The 22,759-nt window shown below is 41.3% G+C and overlaps 1 protein-coding gene across 1 annotated transcript in view; it reads right to left on the bottom strand.

Moving 5' to 3' along the window:
• The window catches only part of FMN1 (formin 1), a 432,398-nt gene that overhangs the window by 20,339 nt on the left and 389,300 nt on the right, over positions 1–22,759 (bottom strand). The window contains exons 15-16 of the mRNA XM_052647085.1: positions 14,030–14,081; positions 8,049–8,198 (exon numbers count right to left, since the gene is read on the bottom strand). Coding sequence (XP_052503045.1) covers positions 8,049–8,198; positions 14,030–14,081 — 202 coding nt within the window. The remainder of the gene's footprint in view (positions 1–8,048; positions 8,199–14,029; positions 14,082–22,759) is intronic.

The raw sequence follows: 22,759 nt of genomic DNA, 5'->3' as shown, positions 1-22,759 counted from the left end.
GACTGTAGCCTGCCAGGCTCCTCTGTCCATGGAATTCTCCAGGCAAGAATACTGGAGTGGATTGCCATTCCCTTCTCCATTGTCTTTTAGGGCTTATGATTTATTTGAGGGGAAAATGTCTATAACAAAATGAATGGAGAAGAAATCACTAATACCCAAATTAAAGAGAGAGTAACCATCTCTTTCCTCCCTCCCAAATTTTGGAGGAAAGATAGCTCACAGAGATCAGAGAAAGCTTTATGAAGGAGGCATTATGTGATCACCAGGTTAAATTCTTTCAGAATAGTAAGCTTCAGAGCACTTAAGAAGGAACAGATATTTTAAAAATATGTGCTTAAATCAAGCTGATTAAGTGGTGCACGTTTATGTTAAGGGATTGATTGAACATAGTGGGACTCCCTGGGAATATGAACTTCTTCCTCCCATCTCCAAAGCTGACCTGACAGATTTCATCAGGGGATGAAGCCAAGACATTTTTTGAAGCAACCAAACACAAACTGTGTTCTTGCTCGTCCTCTCTATGAGGAGCTTGCTAAAATGGCAAGTCCCTAGGTTCTGTCCCTCTGGGATTCTGATTTGGTAGATCTGACAAAGCTCTCCAGGCGATTTAGAAGACATGCCAAATTTGGAAGTGACTGATATCCAGCATTCCCATACAGGCTTCTGAATCTCTTCTACAACTTTTGCAGAGGGTGGCCCTTTTGATGGCTAGCCATCTTCCCAAAGTGCCCCCTAGCCCCCTGCCCCTGAATGAGGCAGATGAGGGTATGGGAAATGAGGCTGGAAAATAGGCTAAGGTAAGTTTTTGGACACTCATGCTCTAAGTTGGGAGAAATCTGGAATTATTGAAAGAGCTCAAGCTTTAGTTGTCACATAAGACCTAGGTTCTTATCCCCATCCTGTACCTTAGGAGTGAAACTGTGATGCTGACAATTCATTTACTCTCTCCTCTGCTTAGCCGTACAACAGTAATATACCTTTTCAGGGCTGTTGTAAGGCTCCCAAAGTTAATACATATAAGAACCAATCATGGCTGATTTTCTTCCTTTTATTTCAGAACAGAATATGCTTAAATAGGAGTACGTTTAAGGAAACAGATGCGGATTCAACATTGTTAATCAGCTATTCCCCAATACAAAAAGTTAAAAATATATATGTTACAGCTAAGTATAAATAAAAAGAAATAGATATGGTCTAACTTCTGTTTTAAAAAGATAACTGGATACAATATTAAGCGCCAATGAAGAGGAAATAGAGAAACTACAGGCAGAGAGGCAAGTCAGAGAATGTAGCAGTAATCCAGGAGACAGAAGGTCCTGAACTAGGGCAAAGTCACTGAGAAAACAGGGTGGAAAAGAAGCCACTGAGGAGGCAAAGCTGAGAAGTTTGCAATGGGTGGAAAGTGAATCTTGTAGCATTAATAACGATTCCAGTCTCCAGCCTGCCACTGAACTAGTGGGAGATGGAGAGGGAAATGAATTTGTTCCCTAACCAAAGAAAGGGAGCCTCAGAGGAGTAGGCATACTGAATTGCAGATGAAGGCTGGGCAGCCTGTGGAAATGCTCAGTGTGAAGTAGGAGATTTGAGTCCAAGACTTAGAACTAAGGTTGGTTCTGGGTAAGATGACTGGGCAAAGAGGTAATCAATGAAGTTGTGAGAATTATTGGGATTAACTAGGGACAGAGTACAAAGAAGAAAAGAGAAGAACAGAGATCCGAACCCTGGGGAAGATCCACAGAAGAAAAAGAGGAGCTAATGAAGGAGATGGAAGAGGGGTGGGCACTTTGCAGACGGAGCCCCAGAATACCCTCAGACCACCTTCAAGATGGAAGAAAAGAGCAGCAGTGTCAAAAGCTAGTAGTGGCAAGAAGTCAGTTGCTTGATTCCACAAATGGGAAAGGTGGCCAAGTCTGCCAACGGTCTCAACATTCATTTCTCCCGCTCTCTTTAGTAACAGAAATCAGGGCTTCCCGGGTGGTTCAGAGAGTAAAGAATCTGCCTGCAATGTGGGAGACCCAGGTTCGATCCCTGGGTTGGGAAGATTTCCTGGAGAAGGAAATGGCTACCCACTCCAGTATTCTTGTGTGGAGAATTCCATGGACAGAGAAGCCTGGTGGGCTAGGGTCCATGGGGTCACAAGAGTCAGCAATGACTGCGTGACTAACACTCATCAGTCTTTAGCTGGGCCCTGGCTCCTAGAAAAACCTGCATTACCTGGTCTCCCTTGCATAGAGCTGTGAGACTAAGTTCTGCCTAGCGAAATCTGCGTACCTTTCAGGCCACACCCTTTAAAGGAAAGGGTGTGCCAGCCCCTTCTCACTGACAGGAACTCAGAGCTGGTGGACATCATGCGAGCCGCCTTTGGCCTTGTGAATAAGGACCCCACCTAATGACGGTGGTCACAGAAGTAAAGGAATCTGGATCCGGATTTCTAAACAATTTACACTCAGATGGTTATGCAAAAGTAAAATTTACTTTGGTCTTTGTTATGGCAACAGAGGCTTCATCCTTACTGACACAGAAAGGAGTGTTATGGAAAAGAAAGTGAGGAAATGAATATAAACTCTTCTTTTAAGAAGCTGGAAGGAACAGGAAATGGTTAATTTCCAGAGGAAAGAGGATCAAAAGAGGTGTTTTAGTTTTTGAGAATCAATGATCCCATATTTTTACCATTTAAAAATCTACACTCTCCTCTCCTTATTCATGACATATCTTTAACTTTGCATAGTGGTTTTAATGTTTTAGCTTAGGAAATAAGCAGGTTTAATTCTCTGTGATTAGGATAATCACACATTCTGTTTATAAGTTAACTTGTTGGGACATACGCTGCTGCTGCTGCTAAGTAACTACAGTTGTGTCTAACTCTGAGACCCTATGGACTGTAGCCCCCATTTACCATTTGTGTACTTGTAAACAAAAGGGGTCCTTTAAAATATGAAGTTTCTTAGCAGTTGTGTATACGTGTTCAGTTACTTAGTCATGTCTGACTCTACGACCCCATGACCCCTTGTAGCCTGCCAGGCTCCTCTGTCCATGGAATTTTCTAGGCAAGAATATTGGTGTGGGTTGCCATTTCCTTCTCCAGGGGATCTTCCCAACCCAGGGATTGAACCTGGGTCTTTTGCATTGCAGGCAGATTCTTTACCACTGCGTCACCTGGGAAACCCCTTTATAGCAGTTAAGTGTATATAAATCATTTAACCACATAACAGAGGGCTGGGGAAAAGAAAGTTAACTTGTTAGACATTACTGTAATGATCATGATTCAATAAATAAAAATTTTAGTTTATGGAACTTTTTCCAGGAATAACTTTATCATATAAAGAGAGGAATTCTTGTGATGTCTACACTGCAATCAACAGCTTCTTTGTGGGTTGAGTGATGGCCACTCCAAGTCCCCAGCTCCTGGTCCTAAAGTGACCTGAGCAGTGGGGCCCTGAGAACAGCTCTGGGATAACCCCACAACAGCTCTGAACCATCTGCTGTCAAGGGTATGGCAGTTGCATAATTAACCATAATTGCTGCAACTAGTACACTTAAAACAAAAATTCTGTTGTTATTTAGCTGAACTTAAAACACCCCAACTAACAGTCCATTCCCTCACGGTGTAAATTATAGTTATGTATATAACAAAATGTCTTATTTGCATTTCATGTAAAATTTACCAAACTCCTTATTCACTCATTACTCAGCCATTATGGGTTTTTAAATGGTACTTTTAAAGTTTGCCTTGGCTCAGGGTTGAATTATTTGTCAAGACTTTATTCCTGGAGTCATGACTCCCCTGGGACGTCTTTACCTTTTGCAAATTCATAGCTCATTTTGTGGGTAGCAGTGGTTTGTGGCCTCTATGCGTGCATGTGTGGGCATATGTGGGGAGCAGTCTTAACATATCCTAGAGAGTGGGAAACTTCATAAGGAAGAGTTGTATATGCCAGAGTAATTAAACAGGAAAAAAGAAAAAAAGCAGAAAGTGAGCAAAGAATAGTCAATGAAGGTAGCAGCAAAAATTAAGTTACCTCCTTGCCACTATGCATATGGTTCAGATAACCCATTGATTTAATAAGTGGAAGAAACGTGTGTTACAAAAAGTCACTGAATGTTTGCATGTCAAGAGACACAAATACAAAAGTGAATGAAAAGGCAAAATTGAACCAAAGCTGCTTCTGAGAATAAAAATCTTGATGAACTTTCATAAACCAGCAAATGCAATGTCGGATGCAGATAAGCAGAGGAAAATTTTTTGTGTGTATACTTTTAATGACAAAAATGTGGTCTTCAAGACCAACCTTAGTAGTTTAGGGGAGGAGCTAAAGGTATGAGCCCAGGTAGCTGTTGACAGTCACTAAGGCCAAGAGGACAGTGGAAACTCTGCCCGTCTCTCCAAAGCTCTCCCCAACTCACCACCAGACCTTGGCTTGAAATATATTTTGGTCCAGTCCCCTATGAGCTCAGGAACAAAGGTAAGGGACATTATCTCAGAAAGAAAATGCACAGTTTCTCAGAATATTACAAAAAAAATAGTTTATTGATTCATAGAGATTTCAAACCAGAAAAGATCTTAGTAAGCATTTAGTTCCTGCCTCATCCCAATATACACCTTTTACAAATGTGATATTTGGGTCCCCCAGGCAATAAGCGACTGGCCCAAGATCATAAAGTAGACTAATCGCATAAAAGTGTTGGTTTTCAACTCTCTATCCAGAAGTCACTTTTTATACTATGGAGCACTGCCAGTACTCAGGAAGGGGAGAAGAGCCTGGCACATCTCACTAGAGGGTAAGTTCTAGTACTTGGGTGGCATGAGGACTGGGTGGGTCACAGACTGAGGTCTAGGGAGCGGGGCACTCTGAACTTGTGTCCAGTCTTAGAAGCTTGCCATTTCGGCCTAATAATGGCTTTCATGACAAGCAAAGTTTAATGTCATTATATACCATCATATAGTAGCTTGCTCTTCCACTGACAGAGTTAATCTACAGATAAACCATACCCCCAGTTAAGTACTGCCTCTTCTACTAAAATACCGAATTGTGTCCTGACATCAGCTTTATAATAGGGTTTGTCATTCATTTGTAAGGCACAAGCATACTGAATGCTTCAATCAGTCGCCTGTGGTTTAGACATTGTTCTGGGCCTCATGCAGAGTACGTGTTACCCTGCAATGGAGTTGCAGCATTCAGTTTTGCATCAAACTAATGTGCATTCAAGGAGACCATGTTAAGCAGAACAAGAAGCAAATATCGTCTGTCACCTAAAATCGACTTCAAGTGGCCTAAAGTCGTTTTCAAAATTTCCATTTCATTTGGAAGTGACTTTGTCCCTTTGAAAATACTATTATCGATCCTTAAGTTTTCCCAATGATTTTTGGGGATTTTAGTTGGCCTTCAAACACATCTGAAAATGAAGTAGGATGAAGTTATTGGATCCCAAACTATAGTTTTTTTCCCTAGTAATTACAAGCTATCAAGTTTTCATTTGGTTATGAACTTAATTTTTGAGGATGTTTTCATATTATGTTATGCTGGAAGTGAAAGTATTAGTTGCTCAGTCATTTCCGACTCTTTGTGACCCCATGAACTGTAGCCTGTCAGGCTTCTCTGTCCATGGGATTCTCTGGGCAAGAATACTGGAGTAGGTTGCCATTTCCTTCTCCAGGGGATCTCTCTGACTCAGGGATTGAACCTGGGTCTCCTGCATTGTAGGCAGAATCTTTACTCTCTAAGCCACCAGGGAAGCCCCCCTGACATTTAGTGTTGTTAGGATTTATTGGATTTTTGGGAAAAGTACTATAAAATGATAACATCAAACATCATTAAATATAATATTAGAGCAATCATATTGGTTTCCCATCATTAAAGCAGTCATATTGTTTCTCATTTGATTATAATAGAAGAATTCGAGTTAGTTCTCTTATTTCACCATAATGAATGTGATGTCAATAGTTTGAAAGCTAAAACCCTTAGCAGATATAAAGAACAACTGAAAAATCCCTCATTTCACAAGAAAACCCCAGATATTACCAAGTTTGTTTTAAACTGGATGAGCAAAATACATATGATGTGCTAAGGTTTCTTAACATAATGATTTTTGAAAACAAGCTGCTTCCACAAATATTTTATGAGCCACCATTAACTTTCAGAGATGTTGTTTTAGGTTGGAAACCTTGGTGATCCATCTCACAAAGCACGGCTGGAATGAAGAAACCCCTGAAAACGGCTAGATGAGATCTGAAAAGGGTCCCGGGAAGTCATGACCCTTTAAAGGTGTTGGTTTACAGAGTGTGAAGTGGGCAATTCACCAGCTATACCCAGGAAGCAGCACAGCAAGTGCCCATCACTAGGAGGACAGGTCATTCTGAAGGGCAGTTGGAACCTCCGCAGGCCCAGAGTGAGTGTGGTCCAACTTCTGTGTTAGGGAAAAACTCCATTTGGAATATGGTTCAGTATTTCAATAGTAGTTTATTCAAATGAAAAGCGATTCATTACCCTCTCTGCTGGTTTTTTGGGACTATTTTCAGGGCTCCAACGAAAGGATAAATTCATTAAAGGGCTATGATCAAAACCTAAGATGTAAAATCTCAAGCAAAGGCATGACATTCAGGGGCCGCTAAGGAACTCCCTGGCCTTCGGGTGTGGACGTGGAAAGCTGACTAGCCTGCTGCTACCTCATTAGAGACACAAGAACTTGGCTCTGTCACTTTTCTGAGGCTCACAAAACACAGAATGCATTCCACAGAAGCTTATTTTAGCTTAAAGGGCTAAACAAGAGCTTGCAGGGTGAGAACAATGGGTTGGATGTCAAGATTTTTAGGATTTTTTTCATGCTGTTATCAATAATTTATTTTCTTAACAATGTCACTTAACTTTTCTTCTGCTTCCACTCTATAATGGATATACTTGGTTTAATTCCCATGTTCCAAAAGAGGTATGGTGGGAAGATGTGTTGATACACATTTTTAAAGCTCTGTGACTTCCTTAGAAAGCAAGCATATAAAAAAATTCCTGGAGAAAATATTTACAGATTTAGTAAAACTGAGTCAAGAAATCTCTAAATTATGAGTCCTTTAAGGTAGCTTTATAAGGTAAAGAATATTGGTGTACTGTATGTGTGTGTCTGTATGTGTATAGCTGTATTATATATACACCTTTTCTCTGATTCCAAAGTAAAGAACAAAAGTATTGAAATTTGGACTTTAGGGTCTCAATGTTTAGTGAGATATAGATGCTACAATTAAACCACTTCCCTTCATTTGTTGAATTTTTGTCTCCAACTTCACTCTGAATGACACTCTCATACATCTGTTCTGCAGGAGTAGTAGCAAGACCTGTTTGAAGTTTAAATCCATGACACCCTTTGTAGAACAGTGGCAACCTGATCAAAACACTGATCAAGCAGAAATGCTTTTTTTTTTTTTCCTGATCAACAGGGCCAAATGCAGTCTTTCTCTAAGGAGAACGAACACACACACTCTCCCTATATTCAGTGCTGAGGTTTTCCTTCTACCCCCAACTAATAAAATCAGGAGGCTGCAATGAGGCGAGCGGCACACAGTTTGATGTCCTCAGCAGGATGCGGGGAGTCAGAAGTGGCGCTGTAAATCCAGAGCGGGGCTTCCACACCGTGTTAAGTGTGGCCCGACTCTCAGAGACTTCCCTTTGATGCAAGTTCAGTATATTAATGGGAAAAGCATTCACTTTTATTTGTCTGTACTGTCTGCGACAGCAAGGCTGCCTCATTTAGCTTGGGCCGACATGAAAATACACAGAGAAGCAATCTGTTGCAAATTAGCACAGCTCCCCTTTCATTTACTAGCTAGTAATTGGAAGGGGTTAAGAAAGTGTAACTTATCAGATCACGTGAGAGTATCTGCCTGTGTGGACAGCAAGCCCTCCCACCCCCACATTTCCTTATAAACTTTCAATAATCCTTCCGTGATGTCCACTTGATCTGAAAGGCAATACTGACACGGGTGAAATGTACACACTTCGTTAGGGTTGAGAAGGTGGTTCCCTAGACTCCCAGTGTTAATCAGCCTATTAGAACCTTACCTTTCTTTAGATATGTTTTTACTCTCCCGTTTCCAGATAGTCTTGAAGTCACTGCAGAACTCGTACCACACCATAAACACGTAGTTGGGTGTGATCTCCTTCTCACCAGACTTTGGCTTCATCCCAAAATATCCTACTGTTGTTTCAAAACTGCAAATGTAGAGGAATAATAAACTGTGAGGTGGAGGGTGAGAAGCTGTCAATGGCAAAACCCATTAGGAGAGAAGACACACAGAACTCCTCACCGACCCCCCCCCCCCCCCCCCCCCCCCCCCCGCCAATAGCTTTTCTAGCTCAGAAGCCCAGGCTTAGCAGTCATGGTGGCTTATGCTAAGCCTAAGTATTGAAGCCAATTTTCTAAGAAACTCAGCATGATTGGGGATGCTCTTGGACACATCTTATCTGCATAAAATCAGCATGAATAGTTTCAGGGTGTACATAGGTAAAAACTTGGGTTTGTTCTTCATCTCAAATCCATGTCATGTACCCACTCTGTGTTATGCTGAAGGATTACACGAAACACTGATGCCATGTTGGTTCTGTACGGCTAGCAGTGGATAGTGAGAGAGCCTGCAGGGAATTCTCGATCTGTTGAGTGCTTCATGGAAGATAAAGAGACTATTTTATCCTTATTCTGGCATCTGCTGGCTTTGTAATCTTGGGTCAATCATTCAACACTTGACTCTCCATTTTCTCAAGGGTAAAATAAGAGATTTAGACTATATGACCTTCAAGAAGGCTACATTTCAAAGCTTGTCATGATATAAGAATACAAATCACCAATGTACAAAAATACATTTAATTGAGGATGTAGTAAGGATTGGAGGAAAAATCATTTTTGGTCTTAAAAATGATCTCTAATCTGGGTTGGAAAAGAACCCAGGTTTTATAAGGGTGATTCCCAGATATCACCAAGAAACTCCTGACCAACCCCATGGAGGCTTGTTCCCAGATGATTACCCAGGCCCCCCAAGCAGCCCTTCTTGGAGCCACCAGCTTTGCAGCAATTTATAGCTCTGCACTCAATCCTTCCCCCCACCCACTCCAAGCCCCACAAGCTCATTTGCCATGAGCAAGAACACTTAAATAAATGGCCCCCTTTTCTAGGGTGTTGGAAACTAATCAAAGCAAGAATGACTGGCCAGGGTTTATTACTCAATGCTCTATCATCTGTTCAGACACAGTGTTTTTTTTTTTTCTTGTGGCCATCCCGAATACGGAGTTTCTAATGGAACTCTATTCAACAACGATTGTAAAACCCTGAAGCCCCGTTACTATTATGGAGCATACTTTCATCTCGTTCTCAGTTATTGGGCAATATGTATCTCATAAGATTTTATCACATTTCACAGATGAACTGTTAATTGATTCCATGGCTATGATTAGGCGAGATCCAAGCTGGAGCTGCAGCTCTGAGTCCCATAAATTCTTTGTGCTTCTGTAAATAATAAATCTGTTTTTAATGCAAATTAAAACTACTGGTCAGGGAATTTTGGCTCTCAGTTATTAAAAGACTAGAAGTGCATAGGTGGAGAAAGGCAATAACTGCAGTAATTTCTTAAGGGACTCTCTTATAATTCCAAACACACATATTTCAGAGCAAAACCAGAAAGGAGCAACGTCCACTTCTGCTCAGACATGACTCCTAATTCTACGGCAGTCAAAACACTGATAAAACCCCATGTACACTCTACAGCATATACTTTTATTTCATTCAAAATGTAAACTACATTGATTGTTTTATAGCATGGAAATATGTACGGAGAGAGTTCTGCAACCTAAAGGAACAGTCCATGAATTTCTTATGGAGTCACAGGCCTTTAAAACTGGAAGGGATTTTGGGTCAGTCTGTCCAATGTTCCCATCTTACAGATGAGAAAATAGAGACCTAGAAAGACTGAATGACCTTACTCATTGGCAGAATTGGGTCTACAGAATCGTTTCTCAGTGAAATGCGTTTTCTGCTCTATCCAGCCTTCTGGATACTCATACTCACTGATACATGCATTTAAGAAATAAAACAGTCAAGTTTTAGTTTGTTTCCACTTTTGACACCGTTGCTGCTTATATGACACAAAACATGCGTTACCCTCAGCAGAACACATCATTATTTTTCTCTCTTCCTTAAGCAGACGTTCTACACAGAAACATATTTACTTGTGCACTGAAGAGAGAAGAGAGTCGTTCATGCTTAGTATTCAGAGGGGCAAATTATCTTCCTACTTTTCCAGCAGGATATAGTGAAGAGCACAGAAACTCCAGTTACCACTGTGCTTTAACCCCAACTCTGGCATTCTTGGGAGGGTAGACGGTGAGATCACGACACTGCAAGTATGATGCTGCTTCAGAGAATGACAGCATGGTTTGGTGGGTTATTACAGAGGCTTGAGAAAAGCATTTCATCATCCTGTGGGCCTTGCTTTTCCTAGCTCTGAAATGAACCTAACCATGTACCCTCACCACCTTTCCCCCGGGACGGGGAGCCTGACTTGCTAACCCTCAAAGAGGATGAAAACTAAAGGAAAGAATGAATTTCAGCAGCTTTCCCCCTATGTGTTTAAGAAAGCAAGTGAACTTCTTCAGAAGAACCAATGCAAACAGAGTTGCAGAGGATGGCCTGGCTTCGGCACTTGGCAAGTTTTACGAAGACGAAGCCACTCTGAGAGTGTGCCTTATTGGATTTCAGTGTGATCCCTTTGTTCCAGGAAAAGCCAAATGCTAGAATATGAACCCACAGCTATCTGATAAGGTCTAGACTACCCTCTCCCGTCCCCAAACACAACTCTCTTCCTTTCAAACTCAATTCTGATCCACAGAAGACTGATTATTGAAAACCTTCTGTAATTTGTGCATGAAAACTGCTCCTCTTTGACAACAATCTTGGAATTTTCTTTTGTTTCTCAGCAAGTAACTAACAGTTTTCAACTTTTAAAAGACAGGTTTCTAATTGTATATCAGGTTCTATAAAACCTCTCTACTCCACTCTCAATTGCTCCCTGCAATTACTCCACTCTCAACTGCTGTAACTCCTTGACTGATTTCCATCTTTTTTGACTCAGCTAAACATTTTGAGAGTTCAGACAATGATTCTATCAAAGAGCCTGTGGCAAAGGGAACGGTTTTTCTTTTGCAGCATTGAGATGCCAGGGTGGAACATATCCGCTTATTGCCCCTCATGCATGCTTTCAGAAACTGCTGAGGAAAAGCAAATATTCCTTAGCCTCAGAGTAAATTGTTTCTCTTGAGAATACAACATAAGAATTTCCTAAATCTCACACGAATGTTGCAACACTGACCACCAACCTCCTTCAAGAGTGTAACCAAACAACTGTGGTTTCTACATTAAAGACGGGATCTAACATATTTCATGTATGACATGAAAGCTAGACTACCTTCACCACAAAGTCACGGAAAACGCTGACAACCAAAATTTATGACCACCCCCCCCCTCAGCATAGCTAATGCACAGCAGCAACATCAGCCCCTCTCACAAGGGCCCCCTTTTCCTGGAGTGAGAATCTTGAAGAAGGATCAGATATTTGACATCCACCTTAGAAAGTGAGATTTTGTTTGGCCTGATACCCATGTGCCCTTGTGTATGGTCTTTTTTTATGGTTGAGGGATATTTATATAACACAGACACACCAGTTTGACATGCTGATGAAGGGAAGCTTAATACAGGGATAATGTAAAATATATATAATACTTAGGGGATAAAGCCAATAAAGGGGCACAATCTAAAAATCTATAAACAGAACCATGTGATCATCTTGGTTGTTAAAATTATCATGCAAAGATAATAATCATGATTCAAGAACATGTCTGCACTTAGAAAATCATGAGATTAGCCTTCACCTTGCTTTTATCTGCATTTTAATTTTATTGGCACTTAAGTGGGAAGAAGGGCAAGATGTCGGCATTCGTCAATGCAGAGCAGAAACAGCACTGAATACTGACTTTCAGAACTCTCAGAAATTGTGCTGAAACAGGAGGAAAAGGGTTCATTTCTAGAGCTTGTTCACTCACATTTAGTGAACTCTTCTCCTCACACATTTGTAAAGTTCATTTTACCTTATATACTGTTTCCTGTCCTTATCTCTTATTTAATTTTCTGGTACTTTTTAGAATGGGTTCCAGCACAATTTATCTCAGTTTTTTCAGCTCTGCGTATGAGAAAGCCTAAGTGTATTCCCCCTCACCTTTCTAAGAATGGGAGAGGGCCAAGCTGACTAATGCTGGTCAACTGCCAAAAAGAAAAACCATCGTAAAGCGAGGGCTCTAAGACACCACAGCCGATCATTACTGAGCTCTCACAGGTAAGGCGGATAGTTTCACTTGGGTGCCTATTAAGAGAAACAAGGACACAGAAGAGGTCTGTGGTAGGTGAGAGGTTGAATAGAAATGCAGAGTACATCATGAGAAACGCTGGACTGGAAGAAACACAAGCTGGAATCAAGATTGCCGGGAGAAACATCAATAACCTCAGATGTGCAGATGACACCACCCTTACGGCAGAAAGTGAAGAGGAACTAAGAAACCTCTTGATGAAAGTGAAAGAGGAGAGTGAAAAAGTTGGCTTAAAGCTCAACATTCAGAAAACGAAGATCACGGCATCCGGTCCCATCACTTCATGGGAAATAGGTGGGGAAACAGTAGAAACAGTGTCAGACTTTATTTTTTTGGGCTCCAAAATCACTGCAGATGGTGACTGCAGCCATGAAATTAAAAGATGCTTACTCCTTGGAAGAAAAGTTATGACCAACCTAGACAGCATATTCAAAAGCAGAGACACTACTTTGCCGACTAAGGTCCCTCTAGTCAAGGCTATGGTTTTTCCTGTGGTTATGTATGGATGTGAGAGTTGGACTGTGAAGAAGGCTGAGCACAGAACAATTGATGCTTTTGAACTGTGGTGTTGGAGAAGACTCTTGAGAGTCCCTTGGACTGCAAGGAGATCCAACCAGTCTATTCTAAAGGAGACCAGCCCTGGGATTTCTTTGGAGGGAATGATGCTAAAGCTGAAACTCCAGTACTCGGGCCACCTCATGCAAAGAGGTGACTCATTGGAAAAGACTCTGATGCTGGGAGGGATTGGGGGCAGGAGGAGAAGGGGATGACAGAGGATGAGATGGCTGGATAGCATCACTGACTTGATGGATGTGAATCTGGGTGAACTCCGGGAGTTGGTGATGGACAGGGAGGCCTGGCATGCTGCGATTCATGGGGTCACAAAGAGTTGGACACGACTGAGCGACTGAACTGAACTGAACTGAGGTCTCTTTCCCAACTGCTCGGGGAGTTTTCTGGGCACACAGAGAGATGAGTCCCTACTCTCCACTTGCCCCCTGTTTACCACATCCTCCAGAACCTGAGGAGAGACGTACGTCTCTTAGGTACCTGTAATAATTGGTTTAATTTAGTTGTACTGCTAAGAAGGGTCCCATTGTTCCCAGCGCCCATGGAGTCTTTAGGAGCAGAGTAACGGGGGAGAGGCAAACAGATGGAAATCGTGTCAGACCTCGTGAGGTGGGTCTGGATGATTCCCTGATTCTTGAGGAAAACTATTCCCAAGGGCTACTCCTGGCGTTTTTCACTCCAGCTCTCCTTAGACTTGATCTGCTCCTGGACACACAGTCTTCATGGGGTTGGAGGAAGGCAGTCAAAAGAATGGCTAATCATTCATTATGCTAAGTCAAATCAGCCAGTCATCAAAGGAAGAGTTCTGTACGATTCTGCTTGCATGAGGCACCTAGAGTAGTCAAAGTCACAGAGACAGGAAGTAGGATGGTCGCTGCCAGGGTGAAAGAAGGAGAGAATGGGGGAGATGGTTTAATGAGTACAGAGTCTACCCTCGGAGAAGATGAAAAAGTTCTGGAGAAGGCCGGTGTTGACGGTTGCATAGCAGCGTGAATATTCTTGATAATAATAAAAAAAAGAATGGATGGTCAAAGGGAGGCTTGAGGCCAGTCAGAGTTGCTTACCTTTTCTGTGCATCCTCCAAGTAACTTTCTTCCATTTTATGTTCCTTTTTGGCTGTGAAAGAGAATTAATCATGAATTAGAACAGCACTTTCTTCCATCATATCCTTTGTGTAATCTGACTTCTATTACATTCAGTTATAATCAAAATAAGCCCAAATTCAGGGGTTGGCAGCCCCTGCCACATGTCCTGGTGATTGTACTCAATTCTCTATGTCCACTATCACTGCTTTTTTGTTAACAGCTATAGCTAATGGTGACCATAAATATAATGCATTTTTCTCTCTGAAATACTTTTGAAAGGGGTGATATTGTTAATTATGCTGAACAAAGGCTTAAAAGTGGAATGATCTTGGCCAGATTAGAACATGTGGTCATCCAAGCTATAGCTGGCCCCTTTGTGACCCTTTGGCAAGTGCTCAGCAACCCCACTCCCTCAAAACAACAACATAAACTCAGTACCATTTGTAGCAGTTCTGCTCAAATTCAAAGGAATTCACTGGAATCATTGCATACGTTTTCTCTATACCCATGGTCTAAGGATGCCTATGGTCTCTTTTCTTAGAATAATGTGTTAAATGCATTGGAAAAAAATACTATTACTAAAGAAATAAATGATAGTGAGATAGAATTCTGAATTTACAGATTAAGAACTTTTGGGAAGGTCATATACATACTCCTATATTTAAAATGGACAACCAACAAAAAACTGTTGTATAGCACACAGAACTCCACTCAATGTTATGCACCAGCCTGGATGGAGGGGGGTTTGCGGGAGAATGGATATATGTATATGTATATGTATGGCTGAGTCCCTTCACTGTTCACCTGAAACTATCACATTGTTAATTGGCTATACCCCAATACAAAATGTTCTTGGTGTTATAAAATAAAATTTAAAAAATAAAATGATTAGCCAACAAAAACCTATTGTATTTATATATAAAAGAACCCATGTTCTGAAGGACCACAGGGAAACTGGGAGGTTTCATTTTGGAGTGGTTCTTTTATATATTTTCTCTTTAATCAGAAGATAATACTGTCATGTATGATAATACAACTCTTAACACTTTAAATACGTCTAGAAAAATCATCAAGACAATCTCTGTGGGCCTTAAGATTTCTTTCATTTAGATATGCCATACTCTTGGATTGGAAGAATTAATATTGTTAAATGGCCATACTACCCAAAGCAATCTACACATTTAACATGGTCCCTATCAAATCTCCCATGACATTTTTCACAGAGCTAGAATAAATAATCTTAAAACTTATATGGAACTTTAAAAGGCCCAGAATTGCCAAAGTAATCCTGAGGAAAAAGAACAAAGCAGGAGGCATAATGCTCCCAGACTTCAGTCACTACTACAAAGCTATGGTAATCAAAACAGCATGGTACTGGCACAAAAGCAGACATATCAATGGAACAGAATAGAGAGGCTGAAATAAACACATATACCTACGGTCAATTAGTCTGTGACAAAGGGGGCAAGAGTATACAATGAACAGGAAGTCTCTTAAGCAAGTGGTGTTGGGAAAATTGGACAGCTGCATATAAATCAATGACGTTAAAACACACCTTCACACCATGCACAAAAATAAACTCAAAATGGCTTAAAGACTTAAATATATGATACCATAAAAGTCCTAGAAGAGAACACAGGCCAAACATTCTCTGCCATAAACTGTACCAGTGTTTTCTTAGGTCAGCCTCAAAAAGCAATAAACATAAAAGAAAAAGAAACAAATAGGACCTAATCTAACTGGCAAGCTTTTGCATAGCAAAGGAAACCATAAAGAAAATGAAAACACAACCTATGAAATTAGAGAGAATGTTTGCAGAAGATGTGACCAACAAGAGCTTAATTTCCAAAATATACAAACAGTTCATACAATTCAGCAACACAAAACAAGTAACCTAATTAAAAAAGTGAAGAAGACCTAAACAGACATTTCTACAAAAAAAGACACACAGATGGCCAACAGGCACGTGAAAAGATAAAAACTGCAACGAGATCAAAGACCAAAACTACCTGACACTGGTCAGAATGGCCTTCATTAAAAAGTTTAAACATAACAAGCGCTAAAAGGGTGTGGCGGAGACGGCAACAGCGCCCCACTCCAGCACTCTTGCCTGGAGAATCCCAGGGATGGAGGAGCCTGGTAGGCTGCAGACCATGGGGTTGCTGAGGGTTGGACACGGCTGAGCGACTTCACTTTCAATTTTCACTTTCATGCATTGGAGAAGGAAATGGCAACCCACTCCAGTGTTCTTGCCTGAAGAATCCCAGGGACGGGGGAGCCTGGTGGGCTGCCATCTATGGGGTCGCACAGAGTCGGACACGACTGAAGCGACTTAGCAGCAGAAGGGTGTGGAGAAAAGGGAACCCCTCTACACTGTTGGTGGAAATATAAGTTGGTGCAGTTTTCCACTATGGAAAACTGTACAGAGGTTTCTCAAAAAACTAAAAACAGAGTTGCCATGTGATCTAGCAATCCCACTCATGGGCATGCATCCTCACAAAACTATAATTCAGAAAGATACATGCATCTCTATGTTCATAGCAGCACTATTCACAGAAGCCAGGGCATGGAAACAACTTAAATGTCCATTCACAGATGAATGCATAAAGCAGATGTGGTACATATATACAATGGAATACTACTCAGCCTTAAAAAGGAATGAAATAATGCCATCTTCAGCAACATGGATGATCTAGAGATTATCATACTAAGTGAAGTAACTCAGAGAAAGACAAACATCATATGGTATCACTTATATGTGGAATCTAAAATATGACACAAATGAACTTGTCTATGAAACAGAAACAGATTCACTGGCACAGACAACAGACATGTGGTTGCCAAGGGGGGAGCTGGGGATGAGGAGGGTGGAGGGTGAGTCTGGGGTTCAGTTCAGTTGCTCAGTCGTGTCTGACTCTGCGACCGCATGCTGCAGCACGCCAGGCTTCCCTGTCCATCACCAACTCCCAGAGCTTGCTCAAACTCATGTCCGTTGAGTCTGTGATGCCATACAACCATCTCATCCTCTGTCATCCCCTTCTCCTCCTGCCTTCAATCTTTCCCAGCATCAGGGTCTTTTCCAATGAGTCAGTTCTTCGCATCAGGAGGCCAAAGGATTGGAGTTTCAGCTTCAGCATCAGTACTCCCAATGAATATTCAGGACTGCTTTCCTTTAGGATGGACTGGTTTGATCTCCTCACAGTCCAAGGGACTCTTCAAGAGTCTTCTCCAACACCACAGTTCAAAAGCACCAACTCTTTTGCACTCAGCTTTCTTTACAGCCCCACTCTCACATGCATACATGATTCCTGGAAAAACCATAGTTTTGACTAGATAGACCTTTGTTGGTAAACTAATGTCTCTGCTTTTTAATATGCTGTCTAGGTTGGTCATAGCTTTTCTTCCAAGGAGCAAGGGTCTTTTAATTTCATGGCTGCAGTCACCATCCGCAGTGATTTTGGAAGCCCCAGAAATAAAGTCTGTCACTGTTTCCATTGTTTCTCCATCTATTTGCCATGAAGTGATGGGACCGGATGCCATGATCTTAGTTTTCTGAATGTTGGGTTTTAAGCCAACTTTCTCACTCTCCTCTTTCACTTTCATCAAGAGGCTCTTTAGTTCTTCTTCGCTTTCTGCCATAATGGTGGTGTCATCTGTGTATCTGAGGTTATTGATTGTTTCTCCCGGCAATCTTGATTGGGGTTAGCAGATGCAAACTAGTATATATACAACAGAATGAATAAATAACAAGATTCTACTATGTAGCCTCAGGAACTATATTCAATATCCTGTGATAATATAATGGAAAAGAATTAAAAAAAAGAATGTATACGTATGTATACCTGAATCACTATGATGTAGAGCAGAAACTAACACAACATTGTAAATCAACTATACCTCAACTTGAAAAAGAATCTTTTCATTTAATGCGTATGATGTTAAAATGAATGAGAAAAGAAAATCAATCATAACAAGCTATGTTGTGATACCTTATGAACGGTATTAAGGATTTTAAAAGCTAGGATATTTAAAAGGATATTAAGAGATTTTAATAGCTAAGATATTTCAAAGGATATTAAATAGCTAGGCTATTTAATAAGCCTAGCTCTGCCATTTACTACCTGTGTGACTGGACAAGTCCCTCATGATGCACTGTGTAGTTATGGCCTGATCTGTACTATGAGCAGAGCCACAGAGGCTATCATCACACAGACGTGATAAAGATTAAATGAGATAATACATGTAAAGCCCTTAGCACCTAAGATATGCTCGATAAATGACAGGACAGGTATTATTAGCATCTCATCACTATTCACTTAGTCAATGTAAATTTATTAATTTATTTCCCTGACCAAAACAGCATGCCATCTCTCCTGACAAAGCCTCTGAAGCTTTTACAATGGCCCAGAGGTCCTGCCAGCCTGCCCCCTGGCTCCCCTGTGATGTCATCTCCTCCTCCTCACACCCGTTCCTTTCCAGCCTAGCTGGCAGGATCGCTGAAGGAGCACACTGAGTGTGTGGGCTGGGGACCACTGCACCTGCCTTTCCTCCTCCCTGGAGGACACTGCCCGCAGCCCCTGTGTGACTGGCTCCCTCTCTGCATTAGGTCTCAGCTCAAATATCACCTTCTCTGATCTTGCCACATTAAAGATTATCCTTTGCCACGCACGCCCCGCCTCTTTCCCTTAGAGCCTCTATCTACCCAACAGACTATCCATTTACTCATTTGTCACACAGCATTGAATGTAAGCTTCAGGAGAGCAGCCCCTTCATCTGGCCTTAAACATTGAAAGGTGTCCACATGTTAAATAAATTACTTTAGCTAAAAATGTATATGCTTGACAATAGTTGCTTAAATAGACAGATACTAAGTTTCCTGAACATGAGACTTTATATTCAGAGTATGAACCCAGGCTACAGAAGAATGTCAGGCTAAAACTGTATACTAGTAGCTCTAAGTTCAGTAAATTTCAACAAAACTTTTTATATTAAAATGATTTAGATAGCTACATCATTTTAGGTAAAGTCACACTCATTGCCATTTTTTTGTGCTATGATTTCTCGAGTTCTTCAAGCAGGAATCTCTGTGAATTAGTTGAGTTCTTAGACAATCAGACACAGAGAAGTGGCTTGCATCTCTCCTAGGCTACCAAGTTCCCCCAAATATGAAATCGACTAGTGGTTTGTTCTTATCCAGTGATTATTGATTATGTACATGACCAAATAAGGGGGAAAATTCCTTTGAGGCCTGAGTGATCTTCCTGGAGCTTATGGGTGCTGTTCTCTGTCACTAGGTGTTTCTAACTGGCTACTTCCACTCTGTGCTAAGCAGACTGTGGTCAACCCCATTGCTGCATATAAACTGAGTCACGAGAAATATCCTTTCCAAACTGAATTAAGCATGAGATGAAGACTGTGCAAGAGCTCTATGAATATAATTATTTGGGGGGGAAAAACAGTATCCAAATGTAAAAAGAGGTATTGCTAAGTGGGCAAAGCACACTGCAGAACCTCTGAGGGTTTTGGGGATGAGAGCCTGCAGGAAAAGCAGAAGAACCTAGAGATCTCAAGCTTTCTTAAGTCAAGGGCCTCTGTTCAGACAGAAAAGGCAGCCATTTCCCTGGTGTGACCCTGAAGCTCCACCAGCCTAAAGCATTTCTCCTGCCACAATGTGTGAAATTTCCAACCATGTCATGATACATTTTAAGTCCTCAATGTTCTGAGTAAAACAAAAGGAAAATTACCCAGAAGGAAAATGTTTAAAGACAGGAGTCACAAACTCAACTTCCAACATCACCAACAAATAAGGTAATTGTAGGCCAGGTGTAAGAATCATACTCTTCCAAATTCTATCTCTAGCTTCTCAATACTAGAACTGACAGTCTCAGTGCAAGAAAGTCAGCAGAGAGTGGGAGAGAAATGGGAAGGCCAGGCCCCTTCAAGGCACTGGCCACTGCTATTCCATCCTCCTCCACCTTTTCCAGAGAAGCTAGGATTTTTAAAAATATGTTCCCAAATTTAAAAAACATTTTTTCCGACAGTCTGTAGGACAAAGAGCACATTCCTGTTGGCCGTATCTGGCTCTGTAAGCTCTGGTAGCTACAGACGTCATGACATAGGTGAATCTGTTCTTTCATTCCATTTGCCAGACTCTGTTTGAGGTGCATGGCACCCCTCAGTGAAGAAAGCAGACAAATATCCTATAGAACTTTCATTCTGGGGAAGACAGACAATTGCACCTGAGAGGGTAAGAAGCAACGTAAGTAAGTTTTGATGAGAGTTGGCAAAAAAAAAAAAAAAAAAGAAAAGAAAAAGAAAAAACTTCCAGAGCATGGATTGTTCCCTATAGTAGGAGACTTTCTACCCGGGTTACTCAATTAGGGGTGCCTAGGCAGCCACAGCATGCCACAGAGGTACCCCACACAAAAAGGGAGAGACAAAGTTTAAATTGAAGATGGCACATCTTAGACAGAAACTGTCCTTATCCTACAAATAAGACAAGTAGTGGTCCTGAATCCAGGTGTGGAATTTCCTGAGTTTTCTATCGTACAATTCCACGGATAGAGCATAAGTATGCTTCTTTTTCAGTTTAATTTGGTAACAGCTATGGGAGAGGGGGTTTCCCTGGTGGCTCAGTGGTAAAGAATCCACCTGCCAATTCAGGAGATGCAGGTCTGATCCCTGGGTCAGGAGGATCCACTGTAGGAAATGGCAACCCACTCCAGTACTCTAGCCTGGAAAATCCCATGGACAAAGGAGCTTTGTGGACTACAGTTCATGGAGTCGCAAAGAGTCAGACATGACTGAGCATGCATGCATGCATGTAGCTAAGAGGAAGGTGGGTAGGCTTCCAGAAGAGTAAGTTTGGAGACACGGTCAGATAGGTAGAGAAATAACAGGCATCCCCGACCCTCCTTTTTTCTCTTCTCTTTGCTTTTGCAAAAAGTTGTCTCATTGCCTCAACAAATTAATTTTTTTTTCAAATCAAGGGACTAAAACAACTGCTTAGAATGATAACAGTCTCACAAGAAAAACAAACCAGAGTACTGAAAATGAGACATTTTGCTTAACATCAATTCTGTCTTCCAAAGTTCATTATCAAGACCAGGTATATACTGTGATGATGGTAATTCAATGGAGGGGCCAGGAGAGAGTCTAGTGGTTTTTGCTTGGTGACCTGCCTACAGCATCCTATAATTTCTCTATCACAGATAGAACTGTGTTGCTTTTCTTATGTTTTAATTTTCTCCCTTAAAGAATGATATTTATTTCTTATGTAACTCTATGTCCCAGAGAGAAAGCGACACAGCTTCTCTGGAAGTTTTTTATTTAAGAGATAATTTTGTGGATTTTATTTAGTGCAGCCTTTACTGAATAAAGGCCATTTGTGTTTGTGTAAATATTTAATGCCTTGGCATTTTGTTTCCTGGTTCATTGGATGGCCATTGTTGCATTAGTTTTCATAAAGTTGCCCCACGATAACGATTCTGAAATTCATAAGTGCTGTGGTCGACCAACTGAAGCAGAAATGATCCTTTCTATTCACTGGTTGCAGGCCCAAGGAATGCAAATCAGAACTCAAGCTACTTAAAGGCCAAGTTTCAAGCCCAGCTCTGCCATGTAATATCAGGGACAAGATGCACATATCCTGTATTCCAGATTCCTCCTGTAGAAATAATGACCTACATCCTGCCTCCCACACAGTTATGAGGGCTACATGAAAAGAGCACAGTTCTTGGTTGAATCAGAATCATTGCAGTCAGATCTTCAGTGACTCAGTGCCAAGCAGAGGCTGCTGGGAATCCAAGCTTCCAGCTGGATGGCTGCTTTGACCAAGTTAAATACAGGTGTGGCAGAATGGAGAGCACTTGGGCTTGGTGTTAGGTGGACTTGGCTTGAATTTCTGCTCTGCCACTTATGAATGGAGAGACCCTGGGGAAGTCACCTGACTGCACTTAACCTTGCTCATAAAATTAGAATGATAAGATCTTGCAAGGTGGTTGCGAGTATTGGACACACTGAACGTCAGAGATGAACACAGTGACTAACACACGCCAGGCACCCATGGATGGCTGCCATTTATTACTAATTGGCTAGAAGCAAATGCTAGTAGTCACCACTCCAGCTCTTTGACATTGGGATGAATACTACACAGTTTCAAGCAAAAGTTTTTTTGCTTGAGAATGTTAACAACCATTCTCAGTAGATGTTAACTTTCCTTGACGTCATTTTCACATCAGATCAGGTGTGCTCAGGTGCTTAGTCATGTCCAACTCTTTGCAGCCCCATGGACTACAGCCCACCAGGCTCCTCTGTCCATGGAATTTTCCAGACGAGAATACTGGAGTGAGTGGGAAGTGGGGTGCCATGTCCTACTCCAGGGGATCCTCTAGACCCAGAGATCAAACCCACATTCAGGTATCCTCTGCTCAAACCTGTTTTCCCACTTTACTCACAAAGCTGATGCTGCCATTTTTTGCTGTTGATGATCTCCTTTGCTGTGCAAAAGCTGAAAAGTTTAATGAGGTCCTATTTTTAGATTTTGCTTTTATTTCCTTTGCTTTGGGAGATAGATTTTAAAAAAATGCTGTGATATACATTAAAAAGAGTTCTACCTAGGAGTTTTATGGTTTCTGGTCTTACATTTAGGTCTTTAATCCATTTTAAGATTATTTTTTAATATGGTGAGAGAAAATGTACTAATTTCAT

The sequence above is a fragment of the Budorcas taxicolor genome, chromosome 10 (assembly GCF_023091745.1).
Source record: "Budorcas taxicolor isolate Tak-1 chromosome 10, Takin1.1, whole genome shotgun sequence".
NCBI classification, from domain to species: domain Eukaryota; kingdom Metazoa; phylum Chordata; class Mammalia; order Artiodactyla; family Bovidae; genus Budorcas; species Budorcas taxicolor.
The sequence above is the reverse complement of the archived record's forward strand: the minus strand, read 5'-3'. Positions and strand labels throughout refer to the sequence as shown.